We start from the raw sequence: 23,401 nt of genomic DNA on the forward strand, positions 1-23,401 counted from the left end.
ACTGTGTGTGTTATTGATTGATTTTGATTTATAGCAGGAGTAGAACGGAGCGTGTTTAGCCACAAAAGAAAAAGAAAATAAAATCTGTGTGAGACGAGACGGATCACCTGCCGGGGGGAAGCAAATTACCCGTAGTCCGAGTCGGTCGCGCCACCACCATCCTCCTCTTCCCCGACTCGACCGATCCCGTGTTCAAAAGGCAAGGCAATCTAATCCCCGAATCCTGCCCTAGCCTGTTGCGGCGAGCACAACACCTCCAGATCCATGGCACTCCCCACCTTGCCCTTCAACCCCTCCACCCCGTTGGGCCCTGGGTTCCCCGACTCGGCCATCCTCTGCAAGGTGGCGCGTGTGTCGGCGGACCGGAACGCGACCACCGCCGAGTGCCGCACCGAGGACGGCCAGGCCGTGGAGGTGTCCTTCTGGCTGGTCGACCCGCCGGGCATCTCCTACTTCTCCGTCAACTGCCCCGGCATCAAGCACGAGTACCACGCCTGGCTTATCTGCGCCGAGGACGCCTTGGTCCTCTTCAGCCTCAAGTTCTGGGGCACCGCCCGCTTCTTCGTCTACACGGCCGGGAAGCAGTCCCTGCGGCTGCTCCCAAACCCCAACCATGCCTACTTCGGCGGGCAGCAGTTTGGCCTCTTGCCGCGTGGCGACGCCGACGGCGAGCACTTTGCCGTGGCCTTCCTCAACGTCAAGTGGAATATCCAAAACGATGTTTGCCAGTTTGATGCCTATGTCTTCTCGTCTGAAACGCAGGCATGGACGACCAGGAAGGCCCGCTTATCAGACCCTGCCGACAAGCCATTGTGTTGTCGACATGCCTTGTTCGAGCAGATCAAGGTTGGAGCAAGCGCGCTGGGCTGGGTTGATACCCGCTATGGCATTCTCCTTCTGGACGACCTGTTTGGCAGGCATCCTGTCATGAAGATAATCCCATTACCCGTGACAACCGTTGGCTTGCCCGAGCCAACCAAACCGGAGGACAATTACTGTGCCCCTGAGTACTTTTACAATGTTGCCTGCTGCGATGATCTCATTAAATTCGTCCACATCAAATACGATGACCCTGATGCTATGACCAGAGGTTCAGGTTGGAAAGCCACAATGTGGAATATTAAGGTCTCCGAGGGAAATTGGTGCGAGCGCTACACAGTTGATGTTGCCAAAATCTCGGTTGACAAAAGCTTTTCTGCTAAATTGCCTCAGCTGTGGGATGGTGAGACTCAACAAATGCAGTTGAAGAACCTGATGTTCCAAGGCCCGATTCTGAGCATGCTCAATGACGATTTGCTTTACATGATGGCCAAGGTGAATGATGAAGACGACAGAGCCTGGGCCATCACTATTGACATGAAACATGCAGCTCTCAAGGAACTGGCAAAGTTTTCTGTCAAACCGAAGCAACAACTCCTCACTACACTCTGCTTCTCATGCGTCTTCCCCAAGTACCTCAACATTCCCCCAGGTGCTTCTTCCTTCTTTCTCTCCATGTCATTTAACCAGCAATGCTATCTTTGAATTCTTGGTCTGTATGCTAGTATGCTAGTCATATACGTAACGTGTAAGTGCTCATGAGAACGTCTCAGTTTTGACACTATTTGGGCTCTTCAGATTAATTAGTTTAGCTGTTCGTTAACATTAGAAATAGACTAGGGTTTCCCATGCATTGATTCATACTATGATATCACTTGGATTCTTGATTTTCTGTTTGTTCGGAATGTACGTTTAAGTACCGAGTATTGACGCTGTTGCCATTGAACTTTTTAGCTGTTTGTTAACCTTCATCATACATGTTTACGCGATAGAAACTGGCATGAGGCAGCAGACGGCACACACAAAATGTTCTGCCAGTATGGATCCTTTATCTATAAAGACCTCAGTCATATAGGTAGACCTACTGCATGTTAAAAGTATGCAAGGTGATATAGCTGCTGTCGTCAGCAGGCTAATTAACTTGTTCTACTAGCATAATGTTATGTTAATTGAGGCTGTAATGAACCGGCTCATTCCATTCCTTCTATAAACAGAAAGGAATTGTTGATGCCAATTCAAATCCATTCCTGGAATAAAATTAATTAAAGTATCAAATGAGAGACAAGTTTATCCTCAAGTGTCGTTTGCACTACACAATACCGAAGCACAAGTAGCTCTTGTGCAAACTGCACAGTGCCACATCTATCATGAAAATGCCACCATGTTGTCATCCAAGCCTCGTGTGTTACAGCAGTCGGCTAGATCCAGTGTCCTTTCATCATTACGTTGTCGGTCCTTCATGCCCATTCTGGTCGACCAACTTCTGCACATCCCAAACCCCATTTTACCACTGTGGATGGCCTTGACTGTTGGGCTGTGTCGCTCTCTGGTACCAATGCATAGCTCACTGCTGTGACTGTGGCTATGCTAGCAACTTCTGTAGCCCCAGGGCTTTATCTCAAAAGCGTTCATGTTGTCTTCATGATTAGATTACGATCCTATGGTTCTGGGGGCACTAAGGTTGATGCCTTCTTCCATTAAAATTGCACCCTTGAGAAGTTAATTGCAGTTCTCCCCGATCTTGTGTATGTAACTATTTATTTGTCCAATTTTTCAGGGACAGAAATGTATGATCCCATGGAAATGCACTTTAAGAGGTAATTCATGTATTGCTATGCTACCATCACTTGTTCCAGTTCTCTATTTTTATTTGCACGACATCTTGTTGAACGCTGATGCTGATGTTGCATGACTGTTGCCAGGATGAGTTTGGCGCAGTTTGTTATGCAAGTGCAGCAGACTCGAGAATGGTTCAGGGAACTTGGTATTAGTCCGCTCTTGATATATTTAGCCTTTTATACTGACTTCTGTTCTAATATATCACATGTGCAAGTGAATGTTTGCCAACTTCAACCAAGTGGATATTTAGGGCCTTGATCTTAAATGATTTTCCTTGTGGCAATATGCAAATGTGTTAGTTTAATATGCAATATCACTATGATCGGGTCAAGTATAATATCTTTGAATATCTTTTGATTTCCCCCTTCATTTGTGTCCGATAGAAATGTTAAGCAAGTACTGCCCTTGAAGCATTATTTCCTGCTGCTGCACATATACGTTCTTACAAAGTTGTGACTGTCATGACTAGAAGATTCACGTCTGTGTGGTGCTTTGCAGATCTATTCTTAGCTTGTGACTTGCCAACTTACAAGGAATCCAAAGCACTGCTTACCGAGTGTTGCCCAGTATCCTCTTTGTGTGTACATATTCATGCGGTAAGTTCTGTTCTGGTGACTCATAGATGTACTCCTTAAACGTATATTTATGTTTGTTCCCACAAGCTTCAAATTATTTATCATCTCTTTGAACTACGCATGCAATTGCTATCAAATTTATATTCCTCTAATATGCTCTTGGTTTCAAATTATGATATCTTAATTTTTCCTGAATCCTATAACATTTTGATGCAGCTACTGAAATATGCTACATGCACTGATGAAGCCTTCAATAACATGCAACATCTCTTACGGTATATAAACGTAGAAACCTGTTCATGCACTTGTTTACTGGAATTAAGTTAGCGTTATTTCCGACTATAATGTCTATGTTTCGTAGAGCATTTGACGGTTTTGACATGCTGCTAACCGAGTCATTTAATGAGCAAGCAAGTGATGAGACCCTGAGGAGCAAAATCATTGTGGCCCTTCCAATTTTAGACAAGTAAGTGAAAACCATACACATGTGTCTTCTTTATCACCAAAAATAATTATTTGTTGATATTTCTATACCTTCCCCTCTTTGCAGTCTTTTGCAGAGTATGCTACCAACAGTGATTCCTGAAGAAAGGTACCAAGTAGTAGGAATATTTGAACAGTATGAGAAGTCAGGCTATACGAAGAAGGGCGACCAGTCGCTTGGCTCTAATGCTGTGAAGGTTCGCCACAGCAAGAAGCGAAACCATGCTAAGAAAAGGACTCACAAGCAGCAGCAACATATTTTCAAGCGCAATAACTTTGGGCGGGATGTGGCTTTGAACTGTTGGCGGTACTTGGGCGGCTGCATGCTGATGTCTGTTGGTATGTTGTCACTTTGCTGGATGGTATCTGGATGGTATGGAAGATCTTGCGGGAAATGATATTGCAGGAGATGCTAACTTAGGGCTATTACATGATCATACATAACTAAGATCTAGTTATCCTAGCCATTTTCATGAGCTAGCCTCCTGCTTACTCTCTATTACAATGATCATATATAATAGTAAGATCTAGCGGATGGCACTGGCTACTGAAGAAGAATTAGCATTGATTAGAGCTGTGGATCAGGGTGGACATGGTCCAGGCCGGTCCGGTCCCTGACCGAGCCGTCGTTTGGACCGGCCGCCGGCGGTCCGGACCGAGCAGCCTGACGGTCCTGTTTTCAGGGACCGGACCGGCGGCCGGAAAGCCCGGGCCGGACCGAGAGGACCGGCAAATGGAGATGTGGTGACCATGGTGGCAGCTCCAGGACGAGGAGGAGGTGGTCTTGAGCTTCTGCGTGGTGACCATGGACGCAGTGAGGCACCAGAGCGAGCCGTCGCGGCCACGAACGACACACCGGAGGCAGCAGCAACGCGTGTGCCGTGGTCGTCCAGCGTGCCGGCGAAGTTCTCGTGCTCTATCAAGAACGCGCGCGCCAGGATCTTCCGGGAGGCAGAAGCCCACAACCAGCCCTTTTGTTGTTTTGCCTCAGCGATTTTTTAGTCGCATGCAAATATGATAACACGTGCATGAGCCAATAATTTTTTGTGTGCTAGCCTTCCGTGATTAGTGGATCAAGATTGACGTGGAGCGGTGTCCTATTCGTGCTAGTAGTGGGCGTACAAGACGCGTCAATTTCATTAGGTAAATGTTTGGGAACGGCACGCCGGCCGAACCTTCCGCCGGTTCCATAGCACGCGTTCGATCCACGTAGATCCTCGGCCCAGCGCACCTCGAGTAGTTGACTAATCTTCTGGGCCCATGACCAACCGTTTCCTTTTTTTTTTCTCTTGCAACCGATTCTCTTCTTCCTCTAGTTACTTTTTTCTCTCTCCTACGAGATCATAGCATCGCCGTGGCTGCACCCTTCGCCATGGCCGCATGCGACGGAGGTGAGCACCGGCGGTACTACGACAGGAGGCCATGGCCTATGAGCTCACAGACCAGGGGCCAAGGCTTACGAGCTCCAGGCGGATGACGATGAGGGATGGCCACGAGCTGCTATGGGGGCACATACCAAAGGACATCCCCGTGATGTTGCAACCGGCGTTCTGAAAAGCTACAACCGATGAGGCAAAAAGCTTCAACCAAGAATGACAGATGCTGGAACCGGTCATGGCCACAACAAAAAGCTACATCCGGCGTCACAAAAAGCTTCAATCGGCGTTGTAAAAAGCTTCAACCAGGGAACAACGATGCTAGGGCTGGCTGCTGCCAACAGGAAAATGCTTCGACAGGGTGTCACAAAAGCTTCAACCGGCATCGCAAAAAGCTTCCACCATTTTTTTGTTACATCATTCGCGAAGATGATGCAACCTCGACGATGGGGGGCAATGTTTTTTGTGCTGCAAACCACGCAGTTTGTTGCTACCACCGGCGACATGATTTGCTACCACTATACGCAGCGGCGGGCCGACGTCAATATTTTTTTTTTGCTACAACCACGTTGTTTTTGCTGCGAACGGCAGCATGGCCGTCGCAGCAGGATTTTGCTACAAGCATGTTTTTTTTGCTGGAACCAGCTCATGTATTTGCTACCACCCACCCATCAAAATCCTGCTACCACGTTAATTTTGTTGGAACCGGCGAACCATTTTGCTACAACTGTTTTTGGTTTTTGTTACTACTGATGTTTTGCGAATTTGTGCTACATCTATCTCCATGATATCACCTGTTTTTTTCAGTCGATTTTTTGCTGCAACCATGTTATGATTTTGTTGGAATCGAAGATAAATTTTGCTACATCCACCCATGGCGGTGTTTGTTCACGGCGGCAATGGCTTTCTTCTTCGATGAGATCGGCAAGCAATTTTTGATACAATCGGCGAGCAGTTTTGCTTCAACCAGCACCTTTTTTTGCTGAAACCTTTGGAATTTTTGCTGGAGCCTATGTTTTTCAAAGATGCAAAGCAATTTTTGATACAACCGGGGAGAAAATTTGCTTCAACCAGTATCTAATTTTGCTGGAACTAGCAATTCCAAAGCTGCAACAACTGAAGCTTTTTTTCGAGCCGTGACAGGTCACCGCGGTGAACTGCGACGGCCACCGCAGCGAGGCGCGCTGCAAGGTCGCCGGGGTTGCTCGAACGGCGGTCGGTGGGAGGGGGAAGGAGGAGATTTGACGCAACACGGTAGCGAGGGCGGCGACCCGGTTGGCGACCGACGAGAAACGTATGGGAGGCGTTGACCACCGGCGAGGGCGGCGACCGGCGGCGAAATGGCGGCGACCGGCGGCAGGGCTGCAAATTACAGCGGAGATTGATGGGCACTCGCGCAGCCGGCTCTCGCTGCGGTGTGAGGGGCACGCACACACGCAGGAGGAGGAGGATGAGAAAGAGGAGCGCAGCGGGAAAGAAGAAGATGACCCGAAGGGATAAGAATCAAGCGGCTCAGAGGGGGCCAATCCGACGGCTAGTGCACGACCGGCCCAAACTTTGGGCCGGCGCGCCGACGCCTACTACCGCCCATTTCATTAGTCGTGGGATGAGAATCGGATCTGAGCCCATATTTCTCGCTCTTTCTGTATCTACTAGATTGAATAAAAGGAATAGTACTTACGATACGAAGTACTTTTATCTAAATCGTGGGCGTAGTGGACGGAGAAGAGGCGTCAATTTCGCTAGTCGTGAGATGGCAGGGGATCCAAACGATCAGATCTAGCCCATATTCCTCGTTCTTTCTGTTTCTGCCCCATAAATCTTACGCATCGTGAGAGAGAAAATCGTGAAGAAATAACCACCTCGAATAAATCGTGAAGATAACCGTCAATCGCTCCTCGCGTGAGTTTACTGGTGCATAAGAAACAGCCGTGTTGTTTCGGTCCAATCGGTCCAATCGAGTTAACCGGGACAAGACCGGACCGGACCGGCCGATTTTCAAGCCGAAATTCCCAGCTCGGACCGGCCTATTTTTCCAACGGGTCAGGATCGATCGGTCCTGTCCAAAGCGGTTCATGAGCGGGCCTAAAAGCCCGCTCGGTACGTCCAGCCTGAGCTATGGGCGTAGTTGTATGATGGGAGGGGTTGGAGATGAATATATCAAAGTTCAAAAAAACGCTAGACGTTAATTATGCGTTTTGCCACTTACTTATGCTTTTTTAGCTTAGGCGCGATTAGGCATAATTATGCGCAATTAGGTGTTTCGTACACAATTAAGGATGGCAATGTTAGGGTATGAGGCGGGTGGAGCAATACAATACCCGTGTAGTCAATGGGTATGAAATTCTATCCATACCCATATCCACGGGTATGAAACTTTACCCGTACCCATACCCGACGGGTTCCCATACCCATTGGGTATCCAACGGGCAGATCAAATAGTAAACAAGTTATTCACAGTTTTACATTCATCTATAACATATTTAACAAAAAAAATTGTTCTCAACTCAATAACAGATAGATGAGTATTTGACAATTATTTTTGTCGGATTCGGGGCTCCACAGACCCTTGAGAGGTTCGAACAATGGGGTGCCTACGAAGAACTCCTTCTCCCCGACCTGCCGGCCCAACGATTCCATAGCCTAGCTCGACGAACCCAAGGGACAAGAGACATAGCAGTTTATCCTGGTTCGGGTCACCTTGCGATGTAATACCCTACTCCAGCTTCATGGTGGATTGCCTCGGGGGGCTGATGATGAACTAGTAAAGTGGAAGAACAGCCTCAAAAGGTCAGGTGTTCTCGATCCGATCCCTCTCCTAGCTAGATAGGTCCATCCCTTGCTACGGTGGTGGCTAAGTCCTATTTATAGTGGCCTTGGTCCTCTTTCCAAATGTAGGCAGGAAGGGATCCCACAACGGCCAAATTCAAAGGGAGACAACTAGTACAAGTTATCCTGACAAAAGTAGTCTTCGCCTGCAAGGCTCTGGTGGTGACACTGTAGTGGGCTCCGCGATGACCTCCGTCCTGTCGTCCTGGTGGTCTTGGTCTTGTTGCACCAATATGGAAACCTTTGCTTGATTCATCGGGGCTCGGCGCCTGCCCTTGCTCCCTTGGCACCAAAGGGGAAACTGGTACGCTGCGCCAACTGGCCCGCCCGGCCTTGGTTGTCATGGCTCACGTCATGTGAACCTCGCAAGGTGCTCCTTGCCTTGATATCTCTGCTCCTCAGGAGGCAGCCTAGTGAGGCCGCCCCCAGGGGGGTCTTGGTGTCGTCCGCCTCACGAGGCTTGGCCCCTCGCGAGGGTCTTGAGCCGTCGTTGCTAGAACTGGGCCTTACCAGGCCGCTGATGGGGCCACGCCATGGGCCGCAGGCAGGCGAGTCTGGGTACCCCCATTCCCAGGACGCCGACAGTAGCCTCCGGGCCCAAGGCGCGCTCGAGCTTGGCTTCGAGGCGAAGCCAAAGGGCAAGTGCGGAGCGCTACGGGCCCCATCCGCCTGCGGCCTTGGTCGACGCATGGCGATTGATGGGACGTGGGCGTCTTCGCTTCACCACGCTGCCTCGGCAACCGTCCGACTTGACGAGACTCCGCTGCATGCAGAGGAAAATCATCATTACGTGCGATAATGGAGGCCGGCGGTTCGCCTCCTCCTGGCTATAAATGAGGGGAGGGACGGAGCCCCCCTTGCTCATCTTTGTCTTCCCGCAGTCCCTTCTTTCTTCTTCCTCTTGGTCCCTCCATCCTGCTATCTTGCCAAAACATCCATGGCGCCGATCAGGAGGTTTTCTGCAGCAGAAAAGGGAACCCCCCCTCATGGAGCCCGAGCTGCTTCCACCAAAGAAGAGGTCCCGACGCCCTCACGACGCCGGGGCAAGGTAGGAGGTGATGCGGCCCTGGTACGAGCGACCACCCCCTGGCTTCCCACTTCCTCTGTACGCCCGAGCGCCAGGCTCGGAAGAAGATGGCAGCGTCCCACGCCGTGTGAGCCGCGGGGACCAAGCTGGGGCTGCTCGGCCGTCTGTCTTGCGAACCCATGCCGAGGCCTCCTCGCGTGAGTTCGTGATGTGGGTGGCGATGCCTCCGCGCATGTGGATCCGGTTCCCGCAGTTCTTCGCCGAAGAGATGCCGCCGAGGGGGCCGCTTGAGATGTGGCTGCAGTACGCTGGGTGCTACGGTCTAGCCATGGGAGCGGAGGTTGAGGTCGTCTCCCCCGGCAAGATCTTCATGACTCGCGGACGGGGCGCGGTCGCCCGCGCCTGCCGCACAGAGGGGGCCCTCGCCATCCATTTCGAGTATGACGGCGCCTCCACACTGTTATTCAAGGTCTTCGACGAGGAAGGCCGCCGTCTAGAGTGCTGCCCCGGAGGAGACCGTCAGCATGGAGAGGCGACGGGCGCAGTGCCTGCCGTGCGTCCTGCCGATGGCTCCTCCAGCAGCAGCGACGACTCCTGGGAGTCCAACGACTCTCCTAAGCCTAGTGAGTCTCCGGAGTCGAGCGACGGCAGCTACGTTCCCCCGAGCTCCCGCCGTGCCCGGAGCGCCGCGGCGACCTCCGCCTGGTGCCAACGGTGATCTAGATGCACTAGTGCAGAACCAGGGTTTAGCGCCGGTTCGTAAGGGCCTTTAGTGCCGGTTCCACAACCGGCACTATAGAGTGGGGACTAAAGGTCCCCCCCTTTAGTACCGGTTCATCACGAACCGGCACTAAAGTGCCACCATGTGGCACGAGCCAGGCCCGGGTGCGCGTAGGACATTAGTACCGGTTGGTAACACCAACCGGTACTAAATGGTTGGGGGTGTTTTGGTTTTATTTTTTATTTTTACTTTAATTTTGTGTTTTCAATTTAATTTAGTTATTGTTTTACATTATAATGAGTTGTTAAATCATTAGGTGAAAGTATCGCAGATTAGTTTCGACTAGATGCATGTGGATCCTAGCTAAGTGATCAAGTATATGCCATATCCATATTATACTTGATCACCTAATTAAGTGATCGAGGTAATATGAATATGACATATACTTGATCACTTATCTAGGATCCATCCAGTTGAAACTAATCTGCGGTTTCTTTCATAAATGATATAATAACTCAAAATAACTCATCATCATCATCATCATCATCATATTAATATAAAAACTCTTGCATCACATATATCATCACCAACAACGGTATATACTAGTCATTATAGTCATCTCATTACCACTATTTAATCATCATATAGTCATTACCGCTATCTAATCACCACCAACACTAGCTTAAAGAAGAAACATTCACTTGTACCAGAAGCAAAGATATCATCGAGTTCAACATGGTAATGATATTATAAGCGTTCATAACACCACAAAAGAAAATCACTCTTTGAGATTAAGTTCAGGACGAAGAACACGGACATGAGAGGACAAGTACTAAGAGCATGAACTAGCTAATCACTCCTGCTGCTCTCTCTCAGGTAAAATAGCATAGAACATGCATAGCTTTCCTGATTCATCATATTGGAGCATGAAGATGAACCTATCTCCTAAACGTGGGTTGCGTTTATGATTGCTGCCTCCTAGTACTTCTCTGCGATCGTTCACAATTTTGCTCCACCCTTTTACTATTAAGCATTCCTCGCTATTAGAAATCCTGAATGCACTAAAGTGCATTGTAGGATATCTTGGCCTTAAGCTAACAATATTCATGGTACCTTTAGTCTCGATCCAATCAAGCACAACATTCATCGGGAGTCCTGTTGAAGAACATCATATAGTAACATACTTAGCAAAGAAGTTTAGCTTAAAAAAATAATGTATGCAAAAGATGCACTGAGGAGAAATAGTAGAAATCTTACCATCTTTCCTAAATATATGTGACCGTAGTTCAGTACGAACACTATTGGTCGCACGTTTTGAGTACTAACATTTCTAAGTGCAGGAAAAAAATTGTCTTGACAGCATCAAGATCCTCAAGTCATGAAACATAATGATTTGTCTCCTCGCAGTTTAGTTCAGCCCCGGGACAGTGGACGGTCCTGTCTACCAAGCGTCGGACATGTTTGCTTGATTGGAAATAAGCTGTCAATAAAAATTACTTGTCAACTATTTTTAAATAAACAATATCGAAGACATAAATATGGTTGATAAACTCACATAATGGTAGAACTGGAGGCGTCTGCACATCGACCCAGATGTCTCTATTACCTTCAATATCATCTTCCGGACGAATATCAAAGGTGATAACCATATCAGGCTCAAATGCATAAGCCTTGCATAGTGCTTGCCAAGTTTTGCATTCCAAATAGGTGTATGTGTCTGCATTATATAGTTTGACGTTGAAGGTATAACCATGCTCGGTCTTCAAGTAAACTTTTTTTACCTCCATAGTTTTGTTAAGACTGAAACCTATCTTATCCAAGATAAAAATTCTTGCATGGCAGGGGATACGTTAGTAGAATAGTGAAAAATTAAAATTAAAAGTTGAAGCAAATGAAGCATATATAAGTCATGCTTAATTACGAAAAAAGACTTGTCGTTGTGAATTACTGTATCCACTTCGAAGGTCTCATCCAGCTTGATGCTGAAGCGCTTATCATCAACAAGGAAATTTCTGTCGCACAGGCCGCGCTCGTCTTCACAGTATTCGCACTTAATGAAATCTTTTTCGTCGTCAGACGACATTTCCTATGTTCATATAGGTGAAACATTAAACACTTACTAGTTCTATTAATTCAACTAATTCAACTACTTCCATTAGTTCAACTAGTTCTATTAATTCATCTAATTCAACTAAGCATTTAATAAAAATAAACTTGTTCTATTAATTTTCTTACTAAAATAAAGTAGCTAGTTCTATATAGTAATATTTTAATTAGATCCTCAAATCTCAGATATCTAAATTTTCTTACTAAAAATAAACTAGTTCTATTAATTCAACTAATTCAACTAAGAATTTACTAAAAATAAACTAGTTCTATTAATTTTCTTACTGAAGTATATAAAGTAGCTATATATAATAATATTTTAATTAGATCATCAAATCTCATATACCTAAATTTTCTTACTAAAAATAAACTAGTTCTACTAATTCAAGTAGTTCAACTAATCATTTACTAAAAATAAACTAGTTATATTAATTCAACTAGTTCAAATAATCTCATATACCTAAATTTTCTTACTAAAACTAAACTTGTTCTATTAATTTTCATACTAAAAATAAACTAGTTATATTAATTCAACTAGTTCAAATCTCATATATATACATAATTAATATCTAGATAATTCATCTAAAATTGACATTAATATTTAACATGTTTTCCACAAAATTCATCTAACATTAACATTCTTATCTATGCAATTCATCTAACATTAATCTAAACCAACAAAAAACAGAAAATAAGTAAAAAAAAATATGTGTGTGTACGAGCGGGGGGCGGCAACATACGGGCGGCGGTGCGAGACGGCGATGCGACGAGGACAGCGCGACGACGGGCGGCGGGCCGGGGGCGACGGCACGATCGAGACGGCGACGTAGTACGGGGTGGCAGCGACGGGTGGCGGGGGCGACGGCGGTGACGGCGACGACGGGCGGTGGGGGCGACGGCGCGTGGCGGGGGCGGCGAGGGCGGCGGGGCCGGCGAGGGTGGCGCGCGATGGGCGACGGCGCGGCGGCGGCGGCGGCGATGTCGCGCGAAGAAGTTGGAGAAGAAGTGGATCGATGAAACTGATTATTTCGTAAGTGCCATATATATATGAGGGGCCTTTAGTACCGGTTGGAGCCACCAACCGGTACTAAAGGCCAATTTTCGCCAGGTCAAGCGACGGGAAACGGCCCCCTTTAGTACCGGTTCGTGGCTTGAACCGGTACTAAAGACCCACACATTAGTACCGGTTGGGGCCAGCAACCGGTACTAATGGTTGTGCGCTGCCACCGGCAGTGCACAATGTTTATCCCACCTCGCCGAGCGAAGGGCAGCCGCACTGGTTTATAAACCCAGCCAGGGCTGCTCCTTCGAACTTCTCTATATAGCAGGCTTCTGGGCCTAACTTCGGCGCGCTGCCCTGTGAGCTTGCTGGCCCTTCTGGGCCTGTATTTGCAAACCCTAGGTCTAGCAGGCCCATTGGGCAGTGCCCCAACAATTTTTTATATAGTTTTTCTTTTCTGCATTATTTATTTTATTCTATTTATTTTTGAGTAAATTTTTTATATAGTTTTTGTCTTTTCTGTTTTATTTATTTTCTTCTATTTTTTTCTGAGTAGTTTTTTTGCTGTATTTAGTTTCTTTGTGAATATAACAATTTTTTATATAGTTTTTTTCTTTTCTGTATTATTTATTTTGTTCTATTTATTTTTGAGTAAATTTTTTATATAGTTTTTGTCTTTTCTGTTTTATTTATTTTCTTCTATTTATTTCTGAGTAGTTTTTTTGCTGTATTTAGTTTCTTTGTGAATATAACAATTTTTTATATAATTTTTTCTTTTCTGCATTATTTATTTTTCTTCTATTTATTTTTGAGTAAATTTTTTATATAGTTTTGTCTTTTCTGTTTTATTTATTTTATTCTATTTATTTTTGAGTAGTTTTTTTGCTGTATTTAGTTTCTTTGTGAATATAACAATTTTTTTATATAGTTTTTTTCTCTTCTGCATTATTTATTTTCTTCTATTTATTTTTGAGTAAATTTTTTATATAGTTTTTGTCTTTTCGCACATGCTATGCGGGTGAAATGATGATACCATGCCAAGTTTCAATATTTTCAGAGTTAATTTTATAGTGATTTTTAATTTCACGGTCATTTAGCTCTCTAAACAAATCGGTAAATGACTGAAAACAGCAAATGATGTCAGAACGTGTTGGAAATTGATGACGTCGCTTTGAATGCTGCATACTGAACGCAAAAAAGGCTAGAGTTCAAATAAGTTTAAAAAACATTGAAGTGCCCGTATAACAGATGAGTTCTCGTCCGAAACCCTGATACTCCAAAAGAGATTGTCCAGATTGTACACGAAGTACGTCGAGTTTTTGCCATGACCCTCTCTACTCTTTCTCACATGCTATGCGGGTGAAATGATGATATCGTGCCAAGTTTCAACATTTTCAGAGTTCATTTTGTAGTGATTTTCAATTTCACGGTCATTTAGCTTTCTAAACAAATCGGTAAATAACTGAAAAACATCAAATGATATCAGAACATGTTGGAAATTGACGGCGTCGCTTTGAATGCTGCATACTGAACGCAAAATAGTCTGATGTTCAAATAAGTTTAAAAAACATTAAAGTGTCCGTCTAACAGATGAGTTCTCGTCCGAAACCCTGATACTCCGAAATAGATTGTCCAGTTTGTACACGAAGTGCGTTGAGTTTTTTCCGTGACCCTCTCTACACTTTCGCACATGCTATGCGGGTGAAATGATGATACCATGGCAAATTTCAACATTTTCAGAGTTCATTTTGTAGTGATTTTCAATTTCATGGTCATTTAGCTCTCTAAACAAATCAGTAAATGTCTGAAAACAGCAAATGATGTCAGAACGTGTTGGAAATTGATGACGTCGCTTTGAATGCTGCATACTGAACACAAAAAAGTCTAGAGTTCAAAGAAGTTTAAAAAACATTGAAGTGCCCGTGTAACCGATGAGTTCTCGTCCGAAACCCTGATACTCCGAAAGAGATTGTCCAGTTTGTACATGAAGTGCGTCGAGTTTTTGCCGTGACCCTCTCTACTCTTTCGCACATGCTATGCGGGTGAAATGATGATACCATGCCAAGTTTCAACATTTTCAGAGTTCATTTTGTAGTGATTTTTAATATCACGGTAATTTAGCTCTCTAAACAAATCGGTAAATGACTGAAAAACAACAAATGATGTCAAAACGTGTTGGAAATTGATGATGTCACTTTGAATGTTGCATACTAAATGCAAAAAAGTCTGGAGTTCAAATAAGTTTTAAAAACATTGAAGTGCTCGTGTAACAGATGAGTTCTCGTCCGAAACCCTGATACTCCTAAAGAGATTGTCCGAAACACTGATACTCCGAAAGAGATTGCCCGTGTTAGAATCATTATTGTGTAATCTAGATTATTGACTCTAGTGCAAGTGGGAGGCTGAAGGAAATATGCCCTAGAGGCAATAATAAAGTTACTATTTATTTCCTCATATCACGATAAATGTTTATTATTCATGCTAGAATTGTATTAACCGGAAACATAATACATGTGTGAATACATAGACAAACATAGTGTCACCAGTATGCCTCTACTTGACTAGCTTGTTGATCAAAGATGGTTGAGTTTCCTAGCCATCGACATGATTTGTCATTTGATAAACGGGATCACATCATTAGGAGAATGATGTGATTGACATGACTCATTCTGTTAGCTTAGCACTTGATCGTTTAGTTTACTGCTATTGCTTTCTTCATGACTTATCACTACTAGGGAAAAGCCTACCAGCAGCGAGGGTTTTGGGCCTCTCAGTAGCGCGAGCACCGACGCTACTAATAAGGCGCTACAGCTAACGTATAGCAGTAGCGCCGGTTGTCCCACGCTACTGCTATACATGAATAGCTGTAGCGCTCTTTGGGAAAGGGCGCTACTGATATTATCTGCAGCGCTGTTTGCTGGGACGCGCTACTGACAATGCGGCGCTACTGCTAAATTTCCCCCCTCGCTACTACTAGTTTATTTATTAGTTTTTTTCCTGCATATTTGTTTTGTATTTGTTTTGTATTTGAATAGGCTTTATACAATAATCTTTAGCATATCATACACATACAAATGTAATCATAGCATATACATACAATTAGTCTCATCAAATCATGTCATCATCATAATCATCATCCAACACAAAGTGGTCTCTTGTCATCATCTCGAAAATAGCGATACAAGTCTCGAATGATATGCAAATACATCGTCATCCATCTAAACAATGATATACGCGAGAAGAAGTATCACTTTGAGAACATGAGTTCGTATCCCTCTTTCGCATTAGCGTGAACCTCTAAACTAACTACTGCCTGTCGCTTGGAAACCGGAAGGGCCTGACACTCCGGCCACTTGTCGTATATATACTCCTGGCATAGCACTTCTTCGCCATCTATGATCTATGCACCTGCATCATCACATGAGTCAATGATATGCAACATATATAGTTGAGCAACAGAAAGAGACAGACATGGCAAAAATAAAAACAACATATCATAAGCATAAATAACAAAGTTCATCGTACCCCAAAATGCCCTAACTAGAGTGATTTTCGCTAGTCGAGGAGGAGGACGGTTTAATTACATCACAAATAAAGTTTCGCCGTGCATAACTCAAAGTTTTGTCATACAGAAAGTATGGACTAAACGGACACATTGTCATATATCGACAATCACTCCAACATGTCGTTCCATCCATCCAAGTCAGGGAGATAGTCCCCGAGCCTAGTGAAAGGCTTCAGGTCGAGACGCTGAGAGGCTATCCATGTTCGGACGTCTTTCCGCGACATTTGTCCTTCTCCGTAGAACATCCCTGTTTTTCCGACGACCTCCTTCATGATGCTTTGGGCAAGTTCGCGCTGGATGTTATAGAACTCAGCTCGAAGTCGATGATCCTCGATATCTCCTATGTCCTTTGCCCATTGCAGAATATGGGCATCGCCGGAAGAAGGTGCCATGCGAAGGTTCTAGTGATCCCGTCTGTACTCCAGCATGTGGTGTAGGACATAGAATCCATCATTAAGAGAATCGTCCGGTTGCTGGATGCAGCAGAAGTTGGTCTTATGGCCGAAGGCGACCCTGCCGCCCCTCATCTTCTTGTCCCTGACCTCTCCACCCAGTGATTGGGGTAGTGATACATAGCACTATCGAGAACATCCTTGATGTGGGTGTAATCCTTTTTGTGAATGTTCTTCGACGTGTCCAAGTAAAGAGCGTGGGAGAATCGGGGGTAGAGGATGATGAGGACGGCGCGCCCGCCGCTGCGCAAAATAAGTCCTCAAATTAATTAGCCTCCACCGTGCAAATGAATGATTGAAATCGAAGGAAGGATAGCAGCGCGGATGACTTACACGGGATGATAAGGCACGAGAATCGCCCCCTTGTCCTTATTGGTGAGCATGAAACTGACGATGTAATCCCTCGCGTATTCACGGTGATTTGCGCAGACTCCCAAGAAGCCCTCGTGCATGTAGTACGGGTCAGCGACACAGATATGAGATATCTGCTCAACCCCGATGATGTAGTTCATGTGCAAGGCATAAAGGCGGACAAACGTAAAATCCAGCTTCTTCACGTGAAACATGTCGAATATGTAATCGAATCGGAGGAAGAACTTATCCGCGGGGAAGCTGTCGACGTACGACATTTTCCGCAGAACGTTAACCACGTAGAGTGGGTATCCTGGATCTTTCGAGGCGATGAGGTCTTTCTCTACCCGCAGCACATCGTCATGAAGTCTCTTTAGATCACCGAATCTGACCCGTAGCGCTGTTGCAGGTAGGATTGGTTGACCGGGGATATGCCATTTATCCGCACCGGGGATATCTATACGGTCCTGAAGCCAAGGCTGCTGTGGCGGCTGGATCATAGAAACAGCTTTTTTGCCTTTCCTCGCTCTCTTCCTAAACTTCTTTACTACCGGAAGGTCGTCCATAATATGTTGAGACGGCAATTCAGGCACCGACTCATGACGCTCAAACCCTGAGGAGGCGCCAGTATAGACATACTGTTCAGCAGCGCCATCGTCGTCCTCATCCTCATCCATGGCGACGTCATCAGCGACTAATGGAGCCTCCTCCTTACCCCGTCTGCTATCACCCAACCCGACACCCGACGATAATTGGGTAGGTGGGGTGTTGATGTTCATACCTTGCTGAGGCTGCGTGCTCGTGGGTGTGCTCCCGGCCGCCTCCAGACGAAGCAGACTCTTTGGCTACAACAGGAACCACCCAGCATTGCAACAATCACCAAGCCGCCCCGGTGTCTCGTCGTCATCCCCCAGTAGTACTGGAGGAGGCAAATTCTCGTGGCCCGGTTTGACACTGGCCACGAAAACCTTGAAGACGTTCGGGGGGATCGGCTCGGGCGCCATTGGCTCAAAATTGCCGTCGTCCACCTCCGTGACCACCACTCTAGTAGTCCTGAGTTTGTTAGGAACCCGTTGCCTCTTTGCTTTCGGTTCTACACAGGCTCCGCTCCCCGAGGCAGCGCCGGTCTCAGTCTCAGCGCCGGTCTCGATGCTGGTCTGAGTCTGAGCGTCGATCTCAGTCTCAGCACCGGTCTGCGTGTCGGTCTCAGTCCCCGATGCCACCGGTGGGCCCAGCAATAACATCGGTTGATCATCGGTAAGGCTAAAAAATTCGTCTGCCATCCGGTAGGCGTCGTCGCAATCACCATAACCCTGTCCTTCATCGTTGCTAGCCATGTTTCCTATGATTAAATCTAGTCAATTAATTCTAGACCTAATAAAATGAATAATGACATAAAAAGGCCTATTGTTTTGCAGGAATGTTGACTCCTTCCTGGTGCGGCAAATCACGGGCACTCGATATGTCCTAGTTTGTAGCACAAGTCATGCTGAAATTCACGGAAAATTTCGGCATGAGCTTTGCTAAAAATTGGACAAATCGAGAACCTGAAATTTGCCGGAAAAGAAATGAATCAACATTCCGGCAAAACATAGGCCACTAAGCATCATTCCCTGCAAACAGTGTCCAAATATACATGAGCAACCACATGTCCAAATTTCGTAAGCTAATTCAAAAACAAAGTGTAGAAGAAAATTCATTTAACTACTAATAGAACAAAATTCAGTTAACTTTAGTGCTCTATAATGATGAAAGGAAATTTTTTTCAGTTAACTACTAATTTCATTCATTTAGGTTATTCATTTAACATCACCTAATTAACCTACTGTAGCAATACTACTAGCAGCACTACTAACCTAATTAAGCTAGCAAAACTCTAGTGCCCTAACTGAAAAACATCTAATTAACATCTAATTTTTTCTCTAAAATACAGAGAGAGATGAGTGAGGGGGAGGGGTGGGGGACTTACAGAGAGGGGAGAGACGGTGGCGGGGAGGTGCTCGGTGACGGAGGCAGGGGCGGAGAGGGCGGGCTCGGGCACGGGCAAGGGCGGTCCTGGATGGGCTCGGGCGGCGATGAGGTGGAGGGCGCCGACGGTGACGTGGAGGGCGGCCTTGGGCGGCGGCTGTGAGGCTGAGGGCGGCCTCGGGCGGCGGCGGTGAGGCTGAGGGCGGCCTCGGGCGGCGGCGGTGAGGCTGAGGGCGGCCTCGGGTGGCGGCGGTGAGGAGACGGCGGCGAGGGCGAGGGACGATTTGGGGAAGAATTGGTGGCCGGGGGGCGGGGTGGGGGGAAACCACTGTTTAAGTGAAACGTAACGGTAGCGCGTTTCCGGAAACGCGCTATAGCTAAGTTAGCTATAGCGCGTTTACTGAAACCCACTACTGCTATTACTTTCTCCTTTTTCCCATTTTTCCCTTTATTTTATTTCCGTTAGCAGCAGCGCTTTACACGTAAGCGCGCTGCAGCTAAGGAGATTAGTAGTAGTGCTGGGCCATTATACGCGCTACTGCTAGGTTGGCCTAGCCATGTGCGCCCAGTTCAAACGTAGCAGCAGCGCTTTTCGCTGGTACGCGCTACTGCTAAAGTCATAGCAGTAGCGCGGTTTATTTACGCGCGCTGCTACTAAGTAGCAGCAGCGCTTGATTTTGTACAGCGCTACTGGTAAAATTCTGTGTATAGGCTTTTCCCTAGTAGTGTATACATATTCCTATGACTATGAGATTATGCAACTCGCGATTACCGGAAGAACACTTTGTGTGCTACCAAATGTCACAACATAACTGGGTGATTATAAAGGTGCTCTACAGGTGTCCCCGATGGTGTTCGTTGAGTTGGCATAGATCGAGAATAAGATTTGTCACTCCGATTGTCGCAGAGGTATCTCTGGGCCCTCTCGGTAATGCACATCACTATAAGCCTTGCAAGCAATGTGACTAATGAGTTAGTTACGGGATGATACATTATGAAACGAGTAAAGAGACTTGCCGGTAATGAGATTGAACTAGGTATTGAGATACCGACGATCGAATCTCGGGCAAGTAACATACCGATGACAAAGGGAACAACGTATATTGTTATGCGGTTTGACCGATAAAGATCTTCGTAGAATATGTAGGAACCAATATGAGCATCCAGGTTCCGCTATTGGTTGTTTACCAGAGACGTGTCTCGGTCATGTCTACATAGTTCTCAAACCCGTAGGGTCCGCCCGCTTAAAGTTTTGTGACGATCGGTATTATCAGTTTTTGTGTTTTGATGTACCTAAGGTAGTTCGGAGTCCCGGATATGATTACGGACATGACGAGGAGTCTCGAAATGGTCGAGACGTAAAGATTGATATATTGGACGACTATGTTCGTACACCGGAAGTGTTTCAGGAGGTTCCAGACATATATCGGAGTACCGGGGGGTTACCGGATCCCCCCGGGGAGTATATTGGGCCTAATGGGCCTTAGTGGGAGAAGAGGAGGGGCGGCCAGGCCAGCCGCGCGCCCCCTCCCCCTTTAGTCCGAATTGGACAAGGAGGGGGGCGGCGCCCCCCTTTCCTTCTCTTCTTCCCTCCCTTCCTCTCCTACTCCTACTCCTACTTGGAAAGGGGGGGTCCTACTCCCGGTGGGAGTAGGACTCCTCATGGGGCGCGCCATAGGAGGCCGGCCCCTCCCCCTCCTCCACTCCTTTATATACGGGGAGGGGGCACCCCTTGGAGACACAACAATTGATCATTGATCTTTTAGCCGTGTGCGGTGCCCCCCTCCACCATAATCCACCTCGGTCATATCGTAGCGGTGCTTAGGCGAAGCCCTGCGTCGGTAGCTTCATCAACACCGTCACCACGCCGTCGTGCTGACGAAGCTCTTCCTGGAAGCTCTACTGGATCATGAGTTCGCGGAACGTCACCGAGCTGAACGTGTGCTGAACTCGGATGTGTCGTACGTTTGGTACTGAGGATCGGTCGATCGTGAAGACGTACGACTACATCAACCGCATTGTTATAACGCTTCCGCTTACGGTCTACGAGGGTACGTAGACGACACTCTCTCCTCTCGTTGCTATGCATCACCATGATCTTGCGTGTGCGTATGAATTTTTTTGAAATTACTATGTTCCTCATCATCAACGAGCTAGTCAAGTAGAGGCATACTAGTGACACTTTGTTTGTCTATGTATTCACACATGTACTAAGTTTCCGGTTAATACAATTCTAGCATGAATAATAAACATTTATCATGATATAAGGAAATATAAATAACAACTTTATTATTGCCTCTAGGGCATATTTCCTTCAAATTGGTCCTCACTACACTCTGCTTCTCATGTGTCTTCCCCAAATACATATATCTGCAAAGCTAATAATGCTATCACATGGGCTGCACTTGCTTAAGATTTTCACCAAGAAAGTTACATACATATAAATGAAGAGTGAAAGCACATAAAATTTACAAGCATATTATACTTGACATGGGCAAGCATTTAGGGTAATGCTACAGATTAAATTCAGCTGATATTCATAGATGATGCTAAGAAATCAATTGAAGATCAACGGTCTAAACATGAACTTGCTGAATGTTGGCTGCACATCTAGTTACCAAGACAAATAAAGGGGACTTTCGGGACGGAGCGCCACCGTCTCAAGGCGAAACTTGGGCAGAAGGACTTTTGCCCTCCGACGGAGCGATTCCGCTAGGGGAACTTTCCTTCTGGAGGAGAAAATCGAAGCCATCGTCATCACCAACAACTCTCTCATATTTGGGAGGCCAATCTTCAATAACACCATCTCATCTCAAACCCTAGTTCATCTCTTTTGTTCAATCTTTGTACCGAAACCTCAGATTGGTACCTGTGGGCCGGGTAACTAGTAGTGTTGATTACATTTTGTAGTTGATGCTAGCGGTTTATTTGGTGCAAGATCATATGTTTAGATTCATTATGCTAATTAATACCCCTCTAATCTTGAGCATGAATATTATTCGTGAGTAGTTACTTTAGGCCACGGGAGAAGTCATGTTGCAAGTAATCGTGTGAATTTGATATTCGTTTGATATTTTGATGGTATGTACGTTGTAATTCCCTTAGTGATGTTATGTGAACGTCGACTACATGACACTTCACCATCTTTGAGCGTAAGGGAATGCATTGTGGAGTAGTTATTAGATGATGGGTTGCTAGAGTGACAGAAGGTTAAACCCAAGTTTATGCGCTATTCCGTAAGGGACTGATTTGGATCCATATGTTTCTTGTTATGGTTAGATTTTATCTTAATACTTTTATCATTGTTGCAGATGCTTACGAGCGGGTTAATTATAAGTGTGAGGCTTGTTCAAGTAAGAATAGCACCCAAGTACCGGTCCACCCACATATCAAATTAGCCAAGTAGCGAACATGAATCAACCCAACATGATGAAAGTGACTAAGATTGTCGTGTGCCCTCAAGAACGCTTTGCTTATTATAAGATACCATTTCGGCCTGTCGTTTACTACAAAAAGGATTGGACTACCTTGTTGCACTTTTGTTACTGTTATCGTTACTTGTTCGTTACAAGTTATCTTGCTATCAAACTACTTTTTACCGAAGAGTGGATACGCTCCAGTGCTGGCATCCGTAAGTATCACCAAAATATGCATCTCCATTCACTGTTGTAAGATGTTCTTTCTCATATTGTAAGATGTCCTTTTTGATTGAGATGTATATAGACGAATTTTAGTGTGTTTGTTCAATCAATTCAATATATATGTAATCTATATTAAAATATCTAAAACATGTTACATTTGTGAGCGGAGGGAGTAGAAGTTTAGATACTCTCTCAATTCACAAATATAAGACGTTCTAATTTTTTCCTGAATCGAGTGTATATAGAGGATAGGCACATTTTAGTGTATTTGTTCATTCATTTCATTTTGTATGTAGTTTATACTAAAATATTTAGAAACTTTTATAATTGTGGCCCAAGGAAGTGCTTATTATGATTGATTCGAAACTAAGACACCCAAAAAAAGAATACGGCCGAACCCCTCCCCTCCCCCGTAAAAAAGTCTAAGGCCAACTCCAACACGAAGATCCAAAATGGATGCGGAGTTTGTCCATTTTTTTACCAGCCCATAGGTGCGCCCAACGTAGAGGACGCGTTTAACATTTGAGGTCCGACTTTTTGAATTAAAAAACGACCCAAAAGTCCAGTTAACATTACTAAAAACATAAAATAAGCCCAATCAACTTGCCGTCGTCGTCATCTTGGGTTAGGTCAATGAATTCTGACGCCG

The 23,401-nt window shown here is 45.7% G+C and overlaps 1 protein-coding gene across 1 annotated transcript; it reads left to right on the forward strand.

Moving 5' to 3' along the window:
- Positions 1 to 246: 246 nt before the first annotated feature.
- LOC125546546 lies at positions 247 to 6,337 on the forward strand. Its single transcript, XM_048710771.1, has 8 exons — positions 247 to 1,471; positions 2,597 to 2,636; positions 2,742 to 2,803; positions 3,157 to 3,254; positions 3,450 to 3,508; positions 3,595 to 3,699; positions 3,784 to 4,078; positions 6,236 to 6,337. The coding sequence occupies exons 1-8, from the start codon at positions 265 to 267 to the stop codon at positions 6,335 to 6,337; spliced, it is 1,968 nt and encodes a 655-aa protein (XP_048566728.1). The 5' UTR covers positions 247 to 264.
- Positions 6,338 to 23,401: the final 17,064 nt, after the last annotated feature.

Source organism: Triticum urartu, chromosome 3 (genome assembly GCF_003073215.2).
Source record: "Triticum urartu cultivar G1812 chromosome 3, Tu2.1, whole genome shotgun sequence".
NCBI classification, from domain to species: domain Eukaryota; kingdom Viridiplantae; phylum Streptophyta; class Magnoliopsida; order Poales; family Poaceae; genus Triticum; species Triticum urartu.

Excerpts from the sequence above, each read along its gene's own strand:
- LOC125546546 (XM_048710771.1), top strand. The coding sequence starts at position 265 with ATGGCACTCCCCACCTTGCCCTTCAACCCCTCCACCCCGTTGGGCCCT. Across the intron at positions 2,804-3,156 it reads AGAATGGTTCAGGGAACTTG|ATCTATTCTTAGCTTGTGAC; the intron begins GTATTAGTCCGC and ends GGTGCTTTGCAG. Across the intron at positions 3,700-3,783 it reads GCCCTTCCAATTTTAGACAA|TCTTTTGCAGAGTATGCTAC; the intron begins GTAAGTGAAAAC and ends CCCTCTTTGCAG.